The 24,266-nt window shown below is 43.8% G+C and overlaps 1 protein-coding gene across 2 annotated transcripts in view; it reads right to left on the minus strand.

Moving 5' to 3' along the window:
* Positions 1-24,266, minus strand: part of LDLRAD3 (low density lipoprotein receptor class A domain containing 3) — a 123,740-nt gene that overhangs the window by 72,853 nt on the left and 26,621 nt on the right. For both annotated transcript variants that reach the window (XM_069784698.1, XM_069784697.1), the window contains exon 2: positions 6,357-6,503. In XM_069784698.1, coding sequence (XP_069640799.1) covers positions 6,357-6,503 — 147 coding nt within the window. The remainder of the gene's footprint in view (positions 1-6,356; positions 6,504-24,266) is intronic.

Raw genomic sequence — 24,266 nt, forward strand, 5'->3', positions numbered from 1 at the left:
ATTTTTCACCAGGACCCTGGCTTCAGCACTTGCTCCAAGGGCTTCAATTCCCTGACAGAGAAACAGAAAGGCTCTTACCAGATCTGCTAGACACCTGGATTAAATTTGTTTCCCAGATTGCCCAAATATGAGTCACAACATTCAGGGCCATGAGAGTTAGCCTACTGGTGTGGGACTCCAGAAAAGCTTGGCTCACCACACCATGCTGAGTGCAACCCAGGACTGCAAACATTATAAACCCTTCAGTTCTGTCTGCAAGGTGTTCCCTGCAAGCCTGACAAGAGATAAAGCTGACCTTTAGTAGAAACCCACTTGGCAGGTGTCTTCAATACCTGCCTGGGAAATGCTAGTTAAAATTGACCATTTTCATGCAGCACTTCACTTAATGAAGACATTCTCCCCCATGGAGAAGTCTCACTCATAAAGACTCTGTCTGAAGGACAATCAGAGCAAGGTCTGATTGCTGGTGATGAAGTGATCTTTTTACTACTGCAGTTCCAGATGTTCCTACAGAGGCCAGCTCTTGCTAGCCAGTGCAGAAGTGTGTTGGCAGCATGCTCTTACGAGCGTGGATGATGCCCTGTTGCTCAGACATTTCTACACTCCAATCACACAGCCTTTAGCATTGACTCAAAAACATGCTTAACCTTTGTGTTGAATGAGCAATGGTGGCAACTAGAAACAGAAACACATGAGGCAGAAGTTCCTAACATGAGAACACACCACCCCTAGACTATCCTTGCATAGGATTTTTTTTCTAGCCCACAGCCCACACTCTTTAGCCCTTGTATTAACACAGCTAGTCACTGTATTCACTGCGTGCCACTATTTGCTCGTAGCTGAACACACAAACTTGGCATGTAAGAAATGGCTCTCAGAAGAGCCATGAAGGAAAATCTAGACTTCTGGGTATTTAGTATGTCTCTAATTCTGGCTGCTGTCATGCCAGGCACTTAGCACGGACGATGTGCCATGCTCTGAATCTGCACCATCTGCTGCTCGTTAGCTGACAAAGGCAGCAACATGCCATCTCTCCACTAGCTGTTGCTCATTAGCTGACAAAAGCCGTTTTCAGTGTTCATATTGTTCTTTCCTTAATAATCTAATACCAAGATGTACAAAGAGAAAGAGAAGAGGAAACAAAGATGACAGAGTAAATTATGAGCTTAACTAAGAACATTAGTGTACTCTTAATCTCAAGGAGAGAATCCTTCCAACAGCAGGACGCAGGTCTTGGCCCCAAAGGAGTATGTCAGCGCGTAGGCAGGTATAAAGGTCAGCACTAAGGAGAATCCATTTACCTCAAAATGTTTTGAAACATGCAAGCACACATTTCTAGGCTCTGTCCATTCAGGTTCTCTATTTTGTGCCATTTTGCATCTTCCATATCTGATAACAGACAGAAAACAGAGTGGATGACAGCATGCGTCTCCCACCTTGACTAGTGCAAGTACTCACCCCAGGTATATATATGCCTGGTATGCAACCAGAGCAGGATTTAGGAGGTACGCAGTCAAAACCTATAAGCTCCACAGGGAAGTCCTGTTGGTAAAGACTCTGCATTTGTCAAGAGGAGCCTCAGCTTCCATTATAAATCATTTACACAGCTAAAAAACAGTAGTTAAAAGCCCACTAACTTTAAAAGAAACCTACATGACAGATGCTGGAATACACAGGCTGATGAGCAATCCAACAGACAAGAACCAGCAGAGGCGGGGGAATGAGCTACAAAAGGGTTCACCATTTGGGGAGATACACTGATGATAGCAGATTACTCAGACTCAAATTACTCAAACTACTGGAAATACTCACAAAACATTTACACTGCTATGGTCAATTAATTCTTTTTCAAGCTCAATTAGTGGCTTAGAGGAAGAGCCAAAGAGATACTCAGCTTCAAGGAGAAGCAGTTCTTATTTATGACAATGAGAAGTCACCGTCTCAGCTTATTCCCTCCCTCTTATGCTTTTTCTCAACCCTCCTCCCCACATAAAACCAGGTAAAATTCTTCTGTCATCACACCGCCACAACAGAAGGCAAGAGTACGAGAATTGTTCTGCGTACTAAACAGCATACAGACAGCTGGCACGGGAAGTGTTAAAGGGATCACGGGTCAGGGCACAGAGGAAGCAAGGAAGAGGACAGATGGTATGTATGGATTCTGGCAAGCGTGGGAGACGAAGGGAAAGCCCACAACCAAAGTGACATAGTTAACAGAGATGGTCCTGAAGAGCAGGAGACAAAAAAAGGACAAAAGGAAGAGAGGGAAGAGATAAGACATGCATGGACAAGGTGCAGGTAATTCTGCTTTGCATCTTATTTCCTCCTCACACCCAGACCGGCACTTTTTACTCGCTGGCCACAGAAAATGAGAACTGGACTGAGTTGTAAGTGTTCCTGTTTGAAGGGGGACAGACAGGATGAGATACTACAGCAACGGAATTGATAAAATATTGCTGGACATCCATGTTCAAACGTCAGGCAATCCAAACGAAAGAGAACAGACTTTGCACATAACCACACACACACGTGCATGAAACTTCCTCAGTGGGCACGCCAAAACACAGCATACTGGTATTCACAGAAAAACCAGTCCACAGTACCAAGTGAATCCTGTAACCAAACTCCTAGTCACACACAAACACTTTAAAGCGAGGTTTAAGCCTTTCAAAGCGAACTAGTTAGTCGATGAGGAATCGCAGACAAAGCAGCTTAAAGCACGGCTCAGTAGTAACACACTGGGAACTCAGCCATCTCATGCTGCTAATGCAACTCCTATGGCTTTGTCTTCACTATCAACAGCTCAGCTAATGCAAAGCAACATCACAGCAGAAAACAAAGGACTCCAATTTTGCTGCAAGGTAAGTTTTAGTAAGTAGAGCCCTATTCTGATAGGAGGAAGGTAACAAAGCCTAGCCTAAAACAATTAAAAAAATTAAAAAGTTTTATATCTATACATACACACACGCTCCCACCCTTGCGATGCTAGCATGACACTTTCAAGCATGGCTGTCCTCCCTGGAGCTGCCTGACACAAGTAACACAACACAAACTGGTACAATGACACAACCAGATGCGACGCGCACGCTTACACGTTTTGAATGTCAGCTGTTCTTAGTTTTCAGCTGCTGTTTCTGCAGACAAGAAGAACAATTCCTGGGCTCCTAGATTCCCCTCTCCCACACACTAAGGCCAGAGGACCTGAATGTTAATCGCACTGCACATCCTTAAAAATTGTTTGGTACAGCTCCTATCTCATCACTGGAGACTGATCATGTACCCATATTCAAACCCTGGAACAGGTGCCCAGTGGGGCTGTGGACTCTCCATCCTTGGAAATGTGCAAAACTTAACCAGACGAGGCCCTGAGCAACCCTGGTCCAAGTTAGCCCTGCTCTGAGCAGGCAGCTGGACCAAACGACCTCCAGAAGCCTTTCCAGCCTGAAGTAAACTAGGAGCCTATCTCTACAGATTGACACAAGCTGGAGGGGGGAGAAGAGACAAGTGATTTTTCTTCTTCCTTTGCCCTTCTCAGATTAAGACACCAGGGCTGCCTTTCAATGCCTGAACTCTGAGCTAAGAACTCCTCTAACACCAGATTTGGGCTGTATAAGCCTATCTAAATTTTTATTAGTTTCTGATGTAGAAGACTGGTCAGTAACACCGTAACAGTACACTGTAAGAATGGGACCATTTCCAAAATTCATCAAGAGAGTAAACCAAACTTTTTTAGCTACACACACTTTATGTATATACTCACATACGTAAGTGACTGAAATTGTTCCTCTGAAGCCATCACCAAGGCTCGGTGCTCAGCAGGATTCAAAAGGGGATGTTTCTTGGGTCAGAAGGAATCACCCATCCTTCAGACAGTAAGCCAAACTTCCTCAATTCAGACATAAGCCAACAGCTACCAACACAAAACCATCCCAGTCTCCTTACTAATGCTGTAATTCTTTCCCCCAGTGACTCCTCTCACATCCCATGTCTCTGCCATGGTGCACAGACCGTAGCTACACAAGCATATTCAGCAACCCACCCCCAGTGGCTGGTTCATTAGACATGCTTCTCATGGCAGCATACACAGAGTTAAAAGCTGCCTACCAAAATGGAGAGGATGGAGGTGCCGAACAGACAGCCTGAAGCTCTCTGGATGCGTTACAGAACATTTTTTGCACGAATATTAATTTTTTGTTTGGAGATTCAAATGAGCACTATCTCCATTCTGTTTTGGCTTATCTGACCTGCTAACAGCAGGCCAGCACAGGATATGAATCGCTTGCTCTCCCCGTTGCCTCTTTTCCATGCTAATTTTACATTTATGAAGGTGCTTAGATAGCAGATAGATATATAGGAAGAGGAAAGAACAGTCTAATTATCTCTGTTAATTTGGGCAGGATCAAAAAGATGCTCATCCAGAAAACTGTTAACCAATCAAGTGGGCTGGAAGTATTTAAATAAAAAAAAACCCAGCAAAGGACAATTCTGCAGAAACTTAAATTCATAGTTGCAGCATAGCCTAGATCAGTGAGGTTTATTTGAGTCTGTCATGACAAGAACTTTTATGAATTGTCATTTTGCAGCTATTTATATTTTATTGTCAGTTACTATGTTCATTACTGTCTGCAATTCACTAGATCCAACTGATTTTGGTAAGGAAATTTTTGAAGAGAGAGTCACAAAGCATATTTTCCTGTTACTGATTCATGGGTAAATACCTGGCCCAGCTTTCATTAAGAAAATCTTGATTAAGATTTTCTAATTGTACCAGGTGAAACAAAATTCATGCAAGGCAAAGGATGACAACATTCTTAGAGACAGAAAACACTCCTGGGTTTGTATCCTACAAATACAGAGAAGTGCCAGCATTCAGCTTGTTTTAAGAAGTAGAAACAGCACACCAAAAGTCATGCTAGCAGCATATTCAGAAGCCAGGTAATGAGGAACCTGAGAGTCACACAGCTGTTGTCATCAGGAACATCTCACTGAAAGGTACAGGTTGAACTTTGGATATTTTTTATTCTTGCCAAAGCTCCCACTAATATAAATTCTGCTAGGGTGTAAACAGACATGCATGACAAGGATCAATGCTTACAATATGTCCATACTTTCCCAAGATGTTACAATCTAAGTAAGAAAAAAAAATAAATTAACCGGTCTTCAATGTCGCAACACGAGCCTGATGCTTTATAAAGACTGCAAAGCATCAGATATTTTATCCAGATACTTTTAATGCCTTAGAAGGGGAGAAAAGCTCACTGACTTAAAGCCGAACTGTGTATGGAGATTTCCACAACAGTTATTAAAGCCCCCTTATTTTAAAAGGGATCTATAACCGGGGTTAAAGAAGAGGCATCGAGTTAAAAAAGCAAGTGCATTTAACAAAAGTTGGTATTTCTAGTCCATTAATTTTGAAGAAGCTATTCTTTCTTCCTTCTGCTCCATAAGCGAAGCTAATGATGTTTTAGAAGTGCCCTGGGAAAGGTAAGCTTCTTATTATTCTGTTTAAGTTTAATGAAAACCTTCATGAAGTATATATGTAAAGGAGCAACTTTGGTTAGACAAAAAGCAGTAACCTCTCAGAAATTTCTCAGTTACTCTAGAATCACATGAAATTCGAGAGTTTTTTCACTCCCAGCTGGATTTCAAATCATAGTGTTATGCTGCAGCATAATCTTGCTGTCTGGGTAAAATGTGTAGGCTACAAAGGTTCATGCTAACTAATGGCTGATTAACATTAACTAAAGCTTAATTAATGCTAAGAAAAAAATGAAATCAAAGAGGAAAAACAGATCAGACATTTTTTAGCTCTGTAGAACGGGAAGTTCTGTAGGAAGGATTAAAACATGTAAACATTATTAACCAATTCATTTGGTCTATTTTCCAGAAAGTTGGTATGAAGTTTCAAAGGGTTAGGAATTACATTTTGACAGGAGAGAACTAAATTAACAGGATACAGTTAACAATTTTGAAATGAAAGGAACTAGTCTTGATGGTAGTGGAGGTCAACTTATAGCACTCGGCCAGTGTGCTGAAGCAGTATACACAGGATCCCTAAAAATCACAGAGCATCACTCTTCCACTGGAAGAATTGTAAGTCCAGTCTGTCTCAATTTATCCATCTGTGAATAGGGGTTTAGGTACCTTCTGCCAAGTGCCATACTGGACAATTTGAAGAACATTAAAGACCTGAAATAATAAGAAAGGGTCTCCTTTTTTTTCTAATAACAGCTAAATTAAGAAAATGGCAGTAGCTTTGTTACTTACCTCATACATACTATAGAACACACTGGTAACACTACCTAGCCAAGCCTTGTGATATTACGCATGTTAAGGTCATAGCAATGGTCACTTACGGCATTCCTTCTCATCACTGTCATCAAAGCAGTCCGGCAGCCCATCACACTGCCAGGCCCCTGGGATACAGCGCCCGTTACTGCACATGAAGTTTCCAGGAATGTTGCATTCGTTTGTGAAGTTATTCCCAGGCAACAGTTGGCTCTCTGCAACAAACAAAAAAGAGGGAAGTTTACAGGGGATTTTAAAAAAACAGCAGCAAAAGCAGACACTGAGCAAGCTGTTTATCAGTGGTTGAATGAAGATGAGGCAAATGGATCTTGACCCTGGTTATTCTGTCATTACCCCATCAGTATCCTGAGTATGGTACTTGGTAGCACTTTCTTTTTCCTAAATTATCGTTTTACCTGTTCTCCATTCATACTCCCCATCTTACAGATTTCTTTCTTGCTATTTTCTTTCTAGGAACATACATGCAGCCTTCTATGGATCCTCAGGTCAAAGCAAGTTTTGTTAAAAAAAAATAAAAATCTCTCTCCACAGGGTCTGTCTAAACACAAGCAAAACAGACGAGGCTACAAGAACTCAGCTCCATACTCCCATGCTTTTGTCAGATCAGTACTTAGCTCGCAAAATAATTTTTTGTTGTTGTTGCTATCCAAGGGCTAGGAACTAGGTTACACGTTGACTAATTCATACTAGGTTTTCAATTAAGTTTTAAACACAGTGGTGCTGATCAGTGTTAGAGTTGAGCTTCTTGGTGCTAATATAGTCTCCTGGCACACATCTGTCCACAGGCTAGTAAGGCAGCTGGCACACTAAGAGTCTGCCAAGTGGAGGGGGTTTAGTGGCAGAATACTGGAGATCAAGAGAACCATGCAGGAGGGAAATCTAGAGATTTGCCTTCAAGGTTAAACACAGCTCTAGTCAGCCATTTTAATCTACCATGTTTCCCGCTTTGTGCATTGTTTTTGGAATGCAGATATCACAGAAACACAAACTTTAGTGAAGGAAGATAATGATACCCAACGGTTTTAATAAGCACCAAAATGGCATGTCATGTTGTCGAGCCGGGGGGAAGCTGCAAGACAAGGCAGAGGGTGAGAGAAAGAACATCCTTCCCCTCGTCTTCCTCTGTCACATTCCAGGCTAGTCCTAGGCAACCTGCACTTGACCAGGCAAAAAAGAGAAGTACAAACCTCCCCACATAAGGGTGGAGGTGTCACAAATATATGCCCCCCCTTGCCTGCCCACATATCTTCACGGTTCAAAACCGGGAAGAACGAATTAAGTTAATGCGCAGCTTAATCATTTACCTGTCATTTACCCATTTTGAGGATAACTGCCTGATTTTTGGCACCCTGGGGGAGTGTCAGAGCTGCAGCCGGTGCCCTCCATTGCCCACCCCACACCAGCTTGCTCCCTGCCCCTGTTGGAGTCCAGCCGAGCTCTCGTGGCCAGGAGAAGCTCCATACACACGGCGTGGCGAGTGTCCCACTCTTCAACGCTACAGAGGCCACAGAGCAGATCACAGCTCCCCGGATCAGCACTTTCAGGGAAGACCCTTTCCTAGCTCGTTCCTGCAGTCCCAGGGAAGAACCTGCTCCATACAGGCATCTTTGGAGAACTCGGCTGCCAAAACGAGCCTCTAAGCATGAGGCTTTCCAGAAACTCCTGAAGCAGCCAAATGCAGATGGTTCCCTTCCTCCCCCACAATGTAGCAAAATGCTCCATCCCCGACGCTGGCAAAACTGCTATGTTTTACATTACTGTTTCAAAAGACATGGTAGGAATGCTTCAGGGAGGTATTTTTTTTATGCCTACTTCTGCCCCAGACAACATATTCCTCTCAAATGTAATTTTTCTTGCAAATGGCTGACTCTCCTGGGGTTGTTTTGAGAATCTGCCAGCACAGAACAGATACCTCAATGGAAATTTGCCCTGAGCTGTTAAAGGACAAGGTAGTTCAGAAAAAGGTGGAAATAAGGTCTTCTGAGGCAGATGGGGCAATCGCAGCCGCTGGCCGCACACCCAGAGCCACCTGTAAGATGCTACAGCAGGAGAGCCAAAGAAAGAAAGCGAGAGCCAGCAAAAAGCAAGGCCAGGCTCTGCAGCTGCCAATTTGACGTCTTTTTGCTTTTAACAGTTTCATCCAAACTTCAGTTTCATTCCCTGCATCACTGTGCTTCCGATCGAGATAGAATGGCTTTGCTCTCTACGCTGCGATGGCAAAAGGCTGCAGCCTAGAACACGCTGGAAGCAGCTCAGCTCCAGCCCGCTCGGGCAGCGCCTTCCCTGCTCCCAACAGCTCCCGGGGAAACGCTGTACCCAACTCTGCTTCTTGCCCGAGTCCCTAAATCTGAACCAGCAATGGGAACGTTTTGCCCTCGGCTAGTCCTGCCATGAAACACTGAACAGATACGGCGCTGTCGATAGCCACCCCTGGGCTAGTGCAGCCTTACAGCATCACTGTTAACTAAGTTCTGCAGTTCTATGTTCAACCAGCAAGGGTGGGGTTGTTTTTTTTGTTTGGTTTGGTTTTTTCCTTAAACCAGTGACTGAACACATTCAGATCAGCCTTCGTATCATTGACCTGTACCTAGTAAGTAATCACCAAACCAAAATCACCACTCTCCAACAGCTACAGAGGGTGAAACTGTCAGCATTACACAACCTGCTATTATTACACACTGGAGTTGTTTGCTAACACCTCTGCTGGCAACTGGAGAAAACCTACCGCGGTATTACAAGACTACAACATGCTGTCACCAGATCAAGATACGAAACAGATGAGATACCTGGGTATTCTCTGCAGTGTAAAGGTACAGCCAATACGCCATGTTCTCAAGTTTGTTATAAAGCATCCAAGAGCTTCAACAGCAGAACCTAACACCTTTCTCCACACTCACCCCATGAAATAGCTTTCAGGTCAGTATGGGACCATGGTAAGACTTTCCTGGTAGTTGTCATACCTTTTATTAGAGAGAATTTACAAGGTCTCAAATATTAGAAAACTGAAATGTCCTGGCTAAGAATAAGTCTCTGATGTAAACCAGAGTTATTTCAAGCTTGACAAGAGAACTAGGAATTACCAAGGCTTTTGCTCTCAGAACCTAAGCACCTAGGCAGTACAAATTTAGGCAGCAACATCAAAAAGGTGTCATTCTCGTGGCATCTCTCTCTGTTGCTCTGCACTACCTTCTTGTCTAACCTCATTTTTACATCTTGCATCCAACCTACTCCACTTCCACACGGAAGCTGCACCTATTCAAGACAAAAAATCCTGCTGTCAACACTTAAGTGAGACCTCTCCTAGACTTGGGCAAGTAGCTAGTTAAGAATGACAGCTACCTGCCCTAAGTACAGAACTGTCTTCTAGCCCCTAAGCACCACAGTGTTCCTGAGAAAACATGATAACTGGATACCTTTAACACCTCCTGTACAGAATAACCGCAGTTCAGCTCCTGTCAGATCTAATGCTGTTATCTTGCCTGAAAAGCTTTACCCATGATCTCGATGCTTCTTTAATGAAAACACTTAGACCAAGCCAAATCATTCAAGAAATTTTTAGAGTTACAAAAAGCAAAAGCCACAAACCAAGAAAAAACCACCTGAAAAAAGCTCTCAAGTCCCTGTTACTTTTAACAACTCCTTTAAATAAAAGCTATACTTCTACCCTACTGAATTGAAGCAGCATTCCAGGAACAGATACCAGATTTTATTTTTTACCCAGCAAGTTATTTGTTTATAGGATTACCTTTGCCATACAATAAATTTATCCTCAATGTTCTTCTAAAGCAAGGATGTATTACTACCCTTTTCACCAAACAGGAAACAAAAGATACTGGCAGATCAAGTTACTTGCCAACAGCCCTACGCAAGCTCTGCTGCAGAATGGGAACACGGAACTCTGACTCAATCCAATTTCAAAGCAACAGCTATTTCACTTAATACATGGCCTTCATCAGCTGCTAAAGAGAGCTGCAGGTTACAGACAGAAATTTGAGAGCCATAGTCAATGCATCCAGGAACTTGTTACGTACATTACTCCATCTCCAAAAAATCCATTGGTGGATAAAGAACTGTCAAAACAATTGCACATGTGGAACTGTTTTAAATAATATTGCTCCTTTTCCTTCCTTCACTTTGCAAGTCTCCTCTATCGGATGTAAAAACCCTCAAAGAAATCCTCAGTGCAGTCATCGCCTCCCAACCCCGAGGAATGCGATGTTCCTGCCCACTTAGCACACAGCCCGCTGCATGACTCAGGGGGCTCTGTGCATGCACACGAGGAGGAGCAGTGTTACAGACACACACAATTCACAACATGGAAAGGACCAAACTAGATCATCTTGTCTGTTTTTCTAATAAGGTCCATACAGATGTCAGGTTTTGTGCAGCCAACTTGCTATACCGCCTGTTGGCAGGGGCAGAAATTCCTTCAAGCTGGCTTTCCAATAGTTGACATATTTACCCTGCAGCCTCTTTGACTAATTTTGAATTCAACCCAAATATGAGCTATACGGACTTTAAGTAAAGGAGGAAGGGAAGAAGGGGAAAGAAGCAGTCCATTTTCACTGCAACACATTGCTCACTTTAAGAAGTATACCATCTGGGCTGAATAAAAAAAGGGACTCGTGTTTCACTTAGAAGGGGACTGAGTAAGGAAAGTCAATCTGTTTTAGCAGCCACTTCCAAAAATGTTAGCATCTAAATATTTAATACTCACTGAAAAAGAATCAGGGAAAAGTAAATAAAAGGATAAGTCATACTGAGCACTTCACACTGTATTGAGAAACCAAGTCAAGGATATCTTTCACAAAAAAACCTTTACCTGAAAGCATTCCAGAGAACCATGCATGTTACAGAACAGATCACTACTGATAACACTGCTGTCTCTGTATCAGAAAATGTAATCAGTAAGAGTAGACAGTCACCCTGCCCAAGGAGGTTTTGGGGAAGAAACACTTGACACTTAACGTGTTCAACACCCTCAGGAACAATGCCAAGAACTTCAGCCTCTTTGCAAAGAGATCTATCACCAAGGATGAAGCATGAACTCTTCACTGCCAAACCTTTCGCATGTCTTTTGTGGGAAACCTGGGATGTTCACTGGATACTTTCGATGGATCACTGCTTAAAGTTTTTCAAATGTGAAGAGAATTATTTTGATCCAGGCTAGTATGTAGCTGTGAGACCAAAGGAGTACTCATGATACTTTCCCATCACACAATGCACACAGTATGCTCCATACGTGAATAAATTCATTCTTTCTTTCTGCTTATCCCCTTGCCGTGTATAAATACACACCAGGTTTGATTTCAGCACAACAGAAATCTGTTCTCATTCTACCAAAATCTGCAGTGTGTTGTGAAAACAAAAGGAGAGGGATAGAACAATTCAGTAGCTGGAATTTGCAGCCAGATTGCATCAAAAAGACATACCTGCCAATATTTGCTCACCAGCAAAACACATCACAACTAAAGAAAAGCGAGCAATAATGGCAGACTTGAACAAACACTTTTTGATCTTCCTCCGTCATCTTAGAAGATAGCAAATAAGCAGTGCTAAGTGACTGGTAGGATATTAGAAGATTTGATTCCTCAGAGACTGCAAAACTACTTACAAATGTTTACATTCAGGTCCAGTTGCACCTGTAATCAGCCAATAAGGACAGATTTATCTTACCATACTTCTTTATGTTGACATGAAGCATCTGACTCACTCCACATCTACTTTACAGACATCTACTAATGCAGATGATGTACCTAGAAGAATTCAAAAGCTGAGCATGAAGACACTCCAAACGTTATGCTTTGCTTATAAACTTCAGTTTAACATGTGCATGCATAAATTTCACTGGCAATAAAAGTATGCTGTCAGCAAGATACCAGTGGAATTAAGGTAGACTTGGCTTAACACTCACTGTACTGAAACAGAAGGCAGAGTCAGTTTGTGCTTATGAGAGAACATCAAAGTCAGGACTCCTGCAGCCACCCAAAGAGTCTGTGGCAACAAACTTAAGTCAACCTCTTTACTACATTTTGCCCATTGTTAAAATGAAAACTGGGCACTAGTTCTTACAAGGAAGGTCCCATACCGAATGCAAGTATGTAGGGCATAAAAAGATTGCCCATTAACAGCACCAAACAGGTAAGGAAAGTAGACTAATGAGGGCTAAGTTTACTTTCCATCTCTTAAATAAACACCTTTGTTATCACCCTGTTGTGGTTTGAGCCCAGCCTGTAACAAAGGACCACGCAGCCGCTCGCTCACTCCTCCCACCCCGCTCCAGTGGGATGGGGAGGAGAGTCAGAAAGGAGAAAAGAAAAAAAAAAAAAAGGGAACCTCGAGGTTTGAGATAAGGACAATTTACTGGGGCAACACAAGAAGAGAAGCTACAACAACAACAGTAGTAATAAAAGAATATACAAAATGAGTGATGCACAGTGCAACTGCTCACCACCTGGAACCCAACGCTCCGCCACTTCCCCACCGAAAGCTGAGAGCCTCCCCCAGTCTGCTCCCCAGTTCTATACTGAGCATGATGGCACACGGTATGGAATAGCTCTTTAGCTAGTTCAAGTCAGCTGTCCTGGCTGTGCCCCCTCCCAGGTTCCTGTGAAAATTAACTCTACCCCAGCTGAACCCAGGACATTATCTACCCCTTATTCTATACCATCTACATCATGCCCAGATCCTACATTTTCCAATTAATCACCACCACTTTCCTTGTCTTATATACACACACACATATATATATATATATATGGACACCCCCCCGCACACAAATAGCATTCCCTTAGTCTATGGGCCATCCCTCTATTGTGCCCATCAATTTTACTTAGTCCATGATTTTGGGGCTCCATCTGTTGTAACAGTCCTTCAGAATAGGAGAGATGGTGGGAGGTGTTGGATTGTTGCATGCTGCCTCTGGAGCTTGCGGCTGGTACATTTGGTGCAACCCACGCTCCTGGTCTGCAGGTTGAAGATGTTGATCTTGAGGAAATCGCTGGGCGCCAGTTCAAGTTCCATAACTGTTGCACTTGGCCCGGTTTCAAAGTCCATCCTTCAGTCATTTGGGTAATTCTTACTGTAATAGCCTTCATATAGCATATAGACACTATAGATACAATGACATACATTGGCAGGTTATTTAGCAGTTAACATCGTACAGCCTAATTCACTGGCTATTCTCTCCGAAAATCAAACCTCCTTGAGGTACACATCGAACTTCCCCATCCTTCTGCATCACCCACTAAGGGTACCCAGGTCCTTGAGCAAAAGCAATCCCTTGGATGGGTTTGTCTCTGCTCGAGGCAGGACTAACCCAGACTGTCTTCCCTAACATACTCTTCACACGCACTACAGGGACTTATTCTCCTATTACAGTATGTGGAAGTCTTGGTTGGGTGGGGCCAGCCCAACTGGCAGATCCTCTGGTGTTGACCAACCAGGTGGCTTTTGCTAAATGTGTATCCCAATGTTTGAAAGTTCCAGCCCTCATTGCTCTCAATGTAGTTTTCAGCAGTCCATTGTATCGTTTGATTTTTTTCCGGAGGCCGGAGCGTGATAGGGGATGTGATATACCCACTCGATGCCATGCTTTTTGGCCCAGGTGTCTATGAGGTTGTTTCAGAATTGAGTCCCGTTGTCCGACTCGATTCTTTCTGGGGTGCCATGTCATCATAAAACTTGCTTTTCAAGGCCCAGGATAGTGTTCTGGGCAGTAGCATGGGACACAGAATACTTTTCCAGCCATCCAGTGATTGTTTCCACCATTGTAAGCACATGGCACTTGCCTTGGTGGGTTCGTGGGAGCATGATATAGTCAATCTGCCAGGCCTCCCACTGTTTATATTTCATCCATCACCCTCCATACCACAGGGATTTTAGCCCCTTGGCTTGCTTAACTGCAGCACAGGTTTCACATTCATGGATAACCTGTGCGACAATGTCCATGGTCAGGTCCACCCCTCGATCACGAGCCCATCTATATGTTGCATCTCTTCCATGATGACCTGAGGTGTCACGGCCCTACCGACCCATAAATAGCTCACCCCTATGTTGCCAGTCCAGATCCACCTGAGACACTTTGGTCTTGGCAGCCTGATCCACCTGTTGGTTGTTTTGATGTTCTTCAGGGGCCTGACTCTTGGGTATGTGAGCATCTACGTGACGTACTTTTACAACCAGATTCTCTAGCCAGGATGCAATACCTTGCCACAGTGCAGCAGCCCAGATGAGTTTACCTCTGCGCTGCCAGTTGCCCTTCTTCCATTGCTGTAGCCACCCCCACAGGGCATTTGCCACCATCCATGAGTCAGTATAGAGATAGAGCACTGGCCACTTCTCTCTTTCAGCAATATCTAATGCTAGCTGGATGGCTTTCACCTCTGCAAACTGATTCGATTCACCTTCTCCTTCAGCAGTTTCTGTGACTTGTCATGTAGGACTCCATACAGCAGCCTTCCACCTCCGACATCCTCCCACAATGCGACAGGACCCATCAGTGAACAGGGCATATTGCCTCTCATTTTCTGACAGTTTATTATACAGTGGGGCCTCTTCAGCACGCGTCACCTCCTCCACTGGCGACATTCCAAAATCTTTGCCTTCTGGCCAGTCCATGATCAATTCCAGAATTCCTGGGCAGCTGGGGTTTCCTATGTGAGCCTGTTGTGTGATCAGTGCAACCCACTTACTCCACCTGGCATCCATTGCACTGAGACCCTCCCTCTGAACACCCAGCCCAGCACCGGCAGTCAGGGTGCTAAGAGGAGCTGTGTCTCAGTACCAACCACTTCTGAGGCAGCTCGAACTCCCTCACATGCTGCCAATATCTCCTTTTCGGTTGGAGTATAGCGGGCCTCGGATCCTCTGTATCCCCAACTCCAAAACCCCAGGGGTCGGCCTCGGGTCTCCCCAGGCGCTTTCTGCCAGAGGCTCCAGGTAGGGCCATTCTCTCCAGCTGCTGTATAGAGCACATTTTAACAACTTATCCTGCCCAGACTGGTCCAAGGGCTACTGCATGAACAATCTCCTGCTTGATTTGTTCAAAGGCTTGTCGTTGTTCAGGGCCCCATTTAAAATTGTTGTTCTTCTGGGTCACTTGATAGAGAGGGCTTACAATTAAGACTATAATTTGGAATATGGATTCTCCAAAAGCCCACAACACCTAAGAAAGCCTGTGTTTCCTTTTTATTGGTCAGTGGGGACATAGCTGCTATTTTGTTGATCACATCCATTGGGATCTGACGACGTCCATCTTGCCATTTTATTCCTAAAAACTGGATCTCCTGTGCGGGTCCCTTGACCTTACTTTGTTTTATGGCAAAACCAGCTTTCAGGAGGATTTGGACTATTTGCTTCCTTTTCTCAAAAACTTCTTCTGCTGTGTTGCCTCATACAATGATGTCATGTATTGCAGGTGCTCTGGAGCTTCACCTTTTTCCAGTGCAGCCTGGATCAGTCCATGGCAAATGGTGGGGCTGTGTTTCCACCCCTGGGGCAGTCGATTCCAGGTGTACTGGACATCCCTCCAAGGGAAAGCAAACTGTGGCCTGCACTCCGCTGCCAAAGGGAGTGAGAAAAACACATTAGCAATGTCAATTGTGGCATACCACTTGGCTGCCTTTGACTCTAGTTCGTACTGAAGTTCTAACATATCTGGCACAGCAGCGCTCAGCGGTGGCATGACTTCATTCAGACCACGATAGTCAACTGTTAGTCTCTACTCCCCATTAGATTTCTGCACAGGCCATACGGGACTATTAAAGGGTGAGTGAGTCTTGCTGATCACTCCTTGGCTCTCCAATCAGCAAATCAGCTTATGGATGGGAATCAGGGAGTCTCGGTTGGTGTGATATTGCCGCCGGTGCACCGTCGTGGTAGCAATTGGCATCTGTTGTTCTTCAGCCCTCAGCAACCCCACAGCCGAAGGGTCCTCAGAGAGACCAGTCAGGGTAGACAGCTGTTCAATCTCCTCCATCTCCAATGCAGCTATACCGAAAGCCCATCAATACCCCTTCGGGTCCTTGAAATACCCCCTCCTGAGACAGTCTATGCCAAGGATGCACGGGGCCTCTGGGCCAGTCACAATGGGGTGTTTATGCCACTCATTCCCAGTTAGACTCACTCCAGCTTCCAATACGGTTAGCTCTTGGGATCCCCCTGTCACACCAGAGATACAGATGGGTTCTACCCCTTTATAACTTGATGGCATTCAGGTACATTGTGCACCAGTGTCCACTAGAGCCTTGTATTCCTGTGGGTCTGATGTGCCAAGCCATCAAATCCACACCGTCCGGTAGACCCGGTTGTCCCTTTCCTCCACCTGGCTGCAGGCAGGGCCCCTCTAATCCTGGTTAGAGTATCCGTTACTCACTTTTCACAAACGTAAATCAGAAGTCCCTTCAAGAGGATCAGAAATGAGATCAGCCCTTCTACTCCGTCTGGGGGACTGCTCGTGGGAAACTGGAGCGGATTTTTCCAAGAGGAATCCTCTTTTCTGATTGCTTTTTCTCGCAATTCCCGTACCTGTGCATCTAGGACTGAGGTAGGTTCTCCATCCCACTTCCTCATGTCCTCTCCATGGTCACGCAGGTAAAATCACAGGTTAGCCTGTCACGTGTACTTTCTATCTCCTCTCTCGGGCAGAGGAATGCTTACTCCTCATAGCTGCAATGGGGGCCTGTACAGGTGGGGAGAAGGACATATCCACTTTGAATTGCTGGAACTCCGGAGACAATTCCTCTACAGCCGAGACATAGGCCCATAGGGAGGAAGAGAGAATTCCTTCGTATTGCCGGAGTTTGACAGCCAGTTCGTCCACCGTTTGTCCACAGCCTTCTTTCCAGAACATTACTGACAATGAGTTGGCATAGGTTGGTGGTGCACTTCATAGAAACTTCTGCCATATGGGTTGTGTGTATTGGACTTTATCTGGATCTGTGGGTGACTGCTCATTTTCCGGATCATTATAAATCACCTGTAGCATGGCTAATTCCCTCAGGTACTGGATACCTCTCTCCATGGTGGTCCACTTGCCTTGGTGACATGTAACTTCATCCTTGAAGGGGTATCTTTCCTCCTACCTGGCAGAAGTTGCCTCCAGAGGCTGAGGACTTGTGGTTTTCTCCCAATCGCCTTGTCAATGCCCCCTTCCCTAGATAGGGATCCCAACTGCTTGGCCTCCTTACCCTCTAATTCCAAACTACTGGCCCCATTATCCCAGCATCGGAGCAGCCAGGTAACAATGTGCTCACCTGGGTGGCAGCCAAAATCTTTTTGCGTGTCGTGCAACTCACTCAGGGATAGAGGTCAGGTGATTATTTCAGGTTCTGCCTCTTCCTGCTGTTCTCATGATGACCCTGGTTCACTTTCATCTCTCACTAAGTGAACCGATGTCTTTGTGTGTTTCTTCTTCCGTACAGGGGCGACTGATACTGGCACAGGCTGGTTCTCTGGTTTAGCTGCAGTGCCTGTCACCGGGGTTGGGGTAGCCACGGTGCCTGTCGCTCTGTTTTCCCTCTCTTCCCCCTGAGGGTGCTGCCTAATATCAAGCAGCGTTTGGTAGATACTGGCCAGGGACCAGCACAGTGCAGTAAGTTGTGCATCCCTGGAATAGCCACAGCATCTTCCTTTCAAATATTCTACCACTTCATGAGAGTTCTGTAGTTGTCTGGGAGTGAAGTTCCAAGCCACTGGAGGTGACAACTTCTCTAGATACCCGCCCGTATCCTCCCACACGCCATGCCATCCAGCTAATGAGGGCTAAGTTTACTTTCCATCTCTTAAAGACCTTTGTTATGACCCAAAAAGTTGTTTGCAGCTGCATGTTTATAAGCGTATCTCATAAATCCCCATAAATGCTAGTCTTTAGCTTGATTTGCTTTCCTATGCACTACTGCAAAGGTGCCATGCCAGAACAGAAGAAAAGCATCCCAGTGCACATTCAGGCTGGCTTTGGGAAGCAAAGAATAAGACAAGCTCTCTCTTGCTCTGCTGTAAAGCCTCTGACAACACCTAAGCCATCTGTCACTACTAAAGGACACCTGCCAGTGATTATCTGACAACTTAAATCCCCTTGAACAGTTTTAATCCCTATTCTCCCCTATCGTCATTTAAACTGCCTGATGATTACATTGTCTATGCAACATTAGAAGTTATGAGGGTTATTTGTAAAGGCATATTGACAGCCCCACTGCAATACAAGTGCTCAAAAATGTTTCTTCACCAAAGCAACAGGTAAATTAGTGATTATTCAAGGAACTGCTCAGGTTCTCACTGTTCAGGTTCAACTTCCCCTCCTTCAGTTTTTCAGCTGTGATCCATGAGATGCAATATATTCAATATCTAGCATTTTCAAGATTTAAAATGGATCAGGCCTAGTCAAAAAAGCAGAAACTCCTACGGTTACTTCCAATTAAACACCAGATATTACTGAGGCACATCAAAGGCAATGGAAAAACCCTTTTTAGACCACTTAAAAGGATAGCTTCTTTCTATTTAGACAGAAAAACTACGGTGGCCGGGAACACAAACTACTATTGGGTGCCCATCCTTCATCCATTAATTCCTCACAGCAAAAGCTGTCTTTATTGAACTGGAGAGCAATTAACACATCATGATCTCCACCATAAATGGCACAATATGCATAGAATAGAGTATCTTTTTCTAAATATCCTATAGTGGTAGTTTAAGCAATTGGCACATTCTCTATAGTAGGTGGCTGCATTTCAGCACTTAGCCATGCAAGCACCTGAATTAATGAGGGAATGATTTAGAAGATTCTATTTAACAACCATTTGCTTTTTTTCTTGCAACACCATCTGCAGGAAGTGAGCCAAGGTGAACAGGCTTACTTTAATCCTACAGTCTTTGTGGCGGGATTCTATATTTGGGGGACTGGGCATTTCACTAGAGCCCCCACATTTGCTTGTCTCCAGCGCAGCTGCTTGAGTACACACCAAAAATACATACATCTGCTAGGTCTGCAGGCTCTCAGCACAGTTAGCGTGGTGGAAGAGAAACAGGCTAAGGGCCATTAACAAGACAGAGTGAACACAGCTCCAAACTAGTACAAGTTTAAACAGAAAAAGGAGGAGGCGAGAGGCAGAAGAAATACTTATTTAGATGACTGAACTGGGTGCACCTTGAAAGAGAAGCATTCCCCAGCAAGAAGGTCAAATGGGGATTACACGCTGTTCTTATCCAAACTAAAGTTACCCAGATTGCTTCCTTACAGAAGCGGCAGGGGTAAATATATCTTTCTCTTAATATCTTTGCAGGATGTATTGCTATAACACCACCCTGAGGAAAAACATTATTTTTGTCTTCAGAAAAAGTAAAGACTAAAGAATTTACACACAATAGTGCACAAGACCTACAACAGATCTTGGGACAGAATTTAGATTCCATGAACCCAGTCTCTGCTTTAGCAATAGACTTTGACCCCTGTTGGCAAGTAGTTACAACAGGAGTGTTTCTATCAAGCAGCTGTACCCAAGAGAAATTAAATGGGAGGTAAGGGTGAAAGAGGAGGTAACAAGCTTGTGTGTCCCATCACACTACTCCAGTCTCCTGATGACCAGGCCAAGCTGACATTCTGCCTGGAGAACACAGAGATTATGCCTGAACTGTGACAGCAGCGAGACTGAGTCCAATTCATTCACTTATGAATTTAAGCATTTAACTCAAAGAAGTGCATATGCTTCTCCAGACAAAACAGTGGAATGATGGAGTTGAGCCCTTCTTATCCCCTGGTGAATAATGTTTATGATCCTTTGCAAGGCAACGGAGTCATCACACAGCTACCTTTCTCCCTAATTTTGATTAGGGGAGACTTCTGGCTACTCATGGCAAAAAGGGTCAGTACGTGACCCCCAACTTCTTTCTTTTGACTATAATGGCCACATGAGTAAATGGTTATCTTTACTGAAGAGTTTCCTCATCCTGCTTGCCCTCAATCCTCCGAGAGAACTTATAGCAGAAGACCAACTCAGACTGACTCATCCACCCAACCCCTTAGAGCAAGAGCAATACTCCAAATTTAGGATTGTTTTGTTTATCTCATACTCCTCTCCAGTTCCTCCCCCCTGCGGTGATTTTAAGCAAACTATGAAAGCCATTACTGTGCAATGAATTGGAGCACGCACTTACACAGAACCCTCTAATAATTAACAGCCTCTGGAATGGAAACATTTTCCCTAATTACATGTTCCTCATACTCTCAGAAGAGCTTAGCTATTATCTCCAGGCACTTAAACAGAAAGTTAACACAGTCCAGAATAAAAATCTGAAATACAAAGAACATATTCCACCAATTGTCATCTTCAGGTTATTGAACAGTGACTCTCTTCTAATCATTTCATTTTACCCACAGGTTATTACTCTTTCTGATCTTCCAAAAGAGCAGAAGACACTGTCACGAAAAAATATTCCACAGCAGTGCAACTGAACAAAAGCAGGCAGCCCCCACCCCACCCCCCACCCTGACCCCCCAGGAACTTTGAGTCCAGGAGGAACCTACTCTCTGACAGAGGAAAGCTGGCCAGTTACTGTCTCCGCATCAGCTCCACAGTCAGGTTCTTAACCACTTTAACTTCCCTGCAGCTTAAAGCCAGGTGTACGTTCATACATCTTGGTAAGCAGAATGAGGAGAGAAACAGAAGGGGTTGCTGCAGTCTACAGGATCTTCGATTTATTGAAGTAATGTGCATAGTTAGCAAAGAAAAGTGAAAAGGTAAGACCAGCAGATTTGGGGGGATTCTTTTAGTTCCTGCTGCACCGGGAGAAGCTCATGTTTTGGATTTCAATATGGCAGGGAGCACAGTTAATTATAGACCATTAAGGCTTTCAAACAGCAGAGGGTGACAACCACTGACTTGCAGCTTTCAGCCTTCAGAAGATACCTCCTTTAGCACAGTGCTTTAAGGCTCAGGGCAGTGGCGTCCCTCCCTTGAAACCACTCCAAGCAACGTTGTCAGCTCTACTCCAAACACCAGCACGTTAACAGGACCGCTTGCCTTTCCACTTCTTGGTAGAAGGCACTGCTTCTGAAGGCACGGTCCTGCGCTCAGACAGACTTTTTGGAAGTTCAGCTTCAGCATCAGAAAACAATAGTCATCTTCACAGGCTGTGATCTGCCCGTTTCTGAAACAGCTCTGGCTCTCCTGTCCTGACTCGCACCCACAGTTTGCCTTAGACCCTTCTAGAGTATCACAGTGCTTGGTTCCCAAGACACTGCTGCATGAAACTTTGCTTTGACTGCAACCAGGTTAGTGTCTGATGTATAATCCTTTTCCAGATGTTCCTGGCTAGAAATCCATACTTTTTGGATTTAACTTCAAGCTTTAATATGATGGAAGAACATGAGAGTACTGGTGGCAAAAAGGTAAGCAATATAAATGCATATCAAAAAAATGGGACCGAGCATCTTGATGGGGGTGGCAGCAAAAACAGCAAGAAAGAACAAAAACCTAAAGATGTAATTTCTATACTCAAACATGCTAAAAGCAAAATTAATGCTATTGATTTTATACCCTCCATACTCAGTAACTTTCAACACACTTCTTGATAAAAGACAGAATCTGTGTATATAGAAAAGAATCCAACTTCTTCATTAACCATGTATGTAATACATTCATCACTATACACCGGCTACCCTACAACAAAGGGTGATAGTAAATCGCCTCACAGATCACATTACAAACTACAGACACGTACAGAAGACAGAAAAGATAATTGGTTTTAGCATCTCAGAAGAGAGTATTTTATCTTGTTTTGCTCAGCCTCTCTACCTTTGAGGAAAGATTTCTCTGCAACACCCTTATGATACAGTTAGGTATATTATCCTCCTCTTGGACAGATTCAGACCATATTTTGAAGAGACAGTAGATTAAGTTATACCATAACTAGCGTCAGATGAATAAAAGTACAAGTACCTGACACAGTGAAGAACCTCAGATTAATCTGCCAGTTACGCCTTAACAGCTTGGATTTTAAAAAAAGGGAAGGAGGCCTAACTTTGCCTTGGTAAACTTTATGATCAGTAAGAGTATCATCTGTCCTCCCACAGACAACACTGCTGCATCTCACCAAACTGAACAGATATGTTGTCTGTGTCAAGCCTGTGTTATCTGGTCATTTGGTATTAGTCACCCCGAAAACACAGCCTATATTATTCTCAACAGGGCACGGAGGTAAAGAGAGTAAATAGAGAGTAAATAATCTCAGTCTTGTTTCTCATGTCCCAAACTACCATCAATATCAAAATCCTTATATCAAACTCCCCTCCGTGAATGATCGCAGAAAATCTTGGATTTGTAGACCTCATGCTCAAATTACTACCTGCCATCATTTTGGAAGATAAAAACCACTTGATATTCACAGCTTTTAAATGTCAGCTTACTTGGAACAGAGATATCCGAAATACTTTCTAAAGAAACAGGACTGTTGCGAGTTGCAACATCAGCTCTGGCTGCTGGTCTGACCCACTGCAGGAACCAAATCCATCTTTTATCAGGGCGAGCAGGGGGAGCTGTCTGGAAAGTTCAGTGATACCAATCACAGTCAGGGAGATGTTTACATTCCTCTGCCGACAGCAGCTCTTAATGCTGAAACTCTTCCTCCACCAGCCTCATCTCACTGCTTCCTCTGCTGATAAGATACGGTAAGAGAAATGTAGTCATGGCCAACATCCACCTAGCGATAAGATTTCCAAGCTGAATCTTACCTTCTTTCTTCAACAGGAAGAAGTCTGAGCACTAATCTTGAATGGCCTATTGATAGGGAGGAAAGAAAAGAAATACAGTCTCATATTGACAGATAAACACCTTGAAAGGTGGGAGGAGTACTGCTAATAAGTTTTAGTTTATTCAAGGATCTTTCCTAGGGATTCAGCACGAATTTGCCTTTATTTCACTAGCTGCTGAGACAATTACATTCTGTCTGCAAAACCCAACAAAACATGAAATTTTAAAATGCTCTCAGAATGCAGGGCCTAATCAGTCACCCGTAAATCCAGCCTTTAAATATTCATGTGAGATGAAACCAAACTGCCATATACAGACCTGTGTATAGTTACTTTCTGCTGTTATGCCCAGGTTTTAGCTACTTATTCTCTCAGGAAACACAGACCTCTTTGTCTAACGTTTCCCTTGGCAACAGGATACTTCCGACAGCATCACCCCGTATAAATCATAAGCTTGTGTAAACCGGTAAGGACAAATGGCAGAACAGGACAGTAAATCTTGTACAAAGTAAACACCAAGATTAAAGAAGAACATATCATTCAATTAAATGACAGGAAGGGCAAGAAAAGGAATACAGAACAACAAAGTTTGAACTGAAGTTATATTTAGTGTTTTGCAGTGTGGCTGCAGAATCATTAGAAATCCCGTCAGTTCAGTTCAGGTACACACATTTGAGACATGTTGGTAAAGAAACATTTGTCCAGCCAATAGCTAGCAAGCTGCAAGTCAGAACAAAAGTGAATTCATTGTCCAAAATTAATCAAGTTTAAAGGAATAACTTACAACAACAGAACCGATGAACAGAAATTCCATTTAACAACAAGCACTTTGGGGAGTTTTTTGGTTTGTTTTTCTAACAATTGGAAGAGGCTAGGTTTAAATTTCCTCACACGATACTCCATGTCAACAAAAACCTACCCAGCACAATTAAGTTTAAGTTTCCCAATCACAGAATCTGAACATTTACTTTCAAAGATCAAAGGTTTTTAATTGCTCTTTGAGACTTGTTTCTGCAAGGACTTTTTTGCACTATGCAGGTGCAAGAGGTCATAAAAGGCTGCTGTTAACCACATTTTCTTGCTTAAAAACATGTATTGAATTATTTGTACTTAGGGGCCTTCAGAGATGGCAGTTAACTGTGCAAACTCTGGGATGTTCAGCCTTACTAGCTGGGCAGATGCTTTTAGGTGTCACACCCGATGTAAGAAAAAC

This window comes from Haliaeetus albicilla, chromosome 5 (genome assembly GCF_947461875.1).
Source record: "Haliaeetus albicilla chromosome 5, bHalAlb1.1, whole genome shotgun sequence".
In the NCBI taxonomy this organism is placed as follows: domain Eukaryota; kingdom Metazoa; phylum Chordata; class Aves; order Accipitriformes; family Accipitridae; genus Haliaeetus; species Haliaeetus albicilla.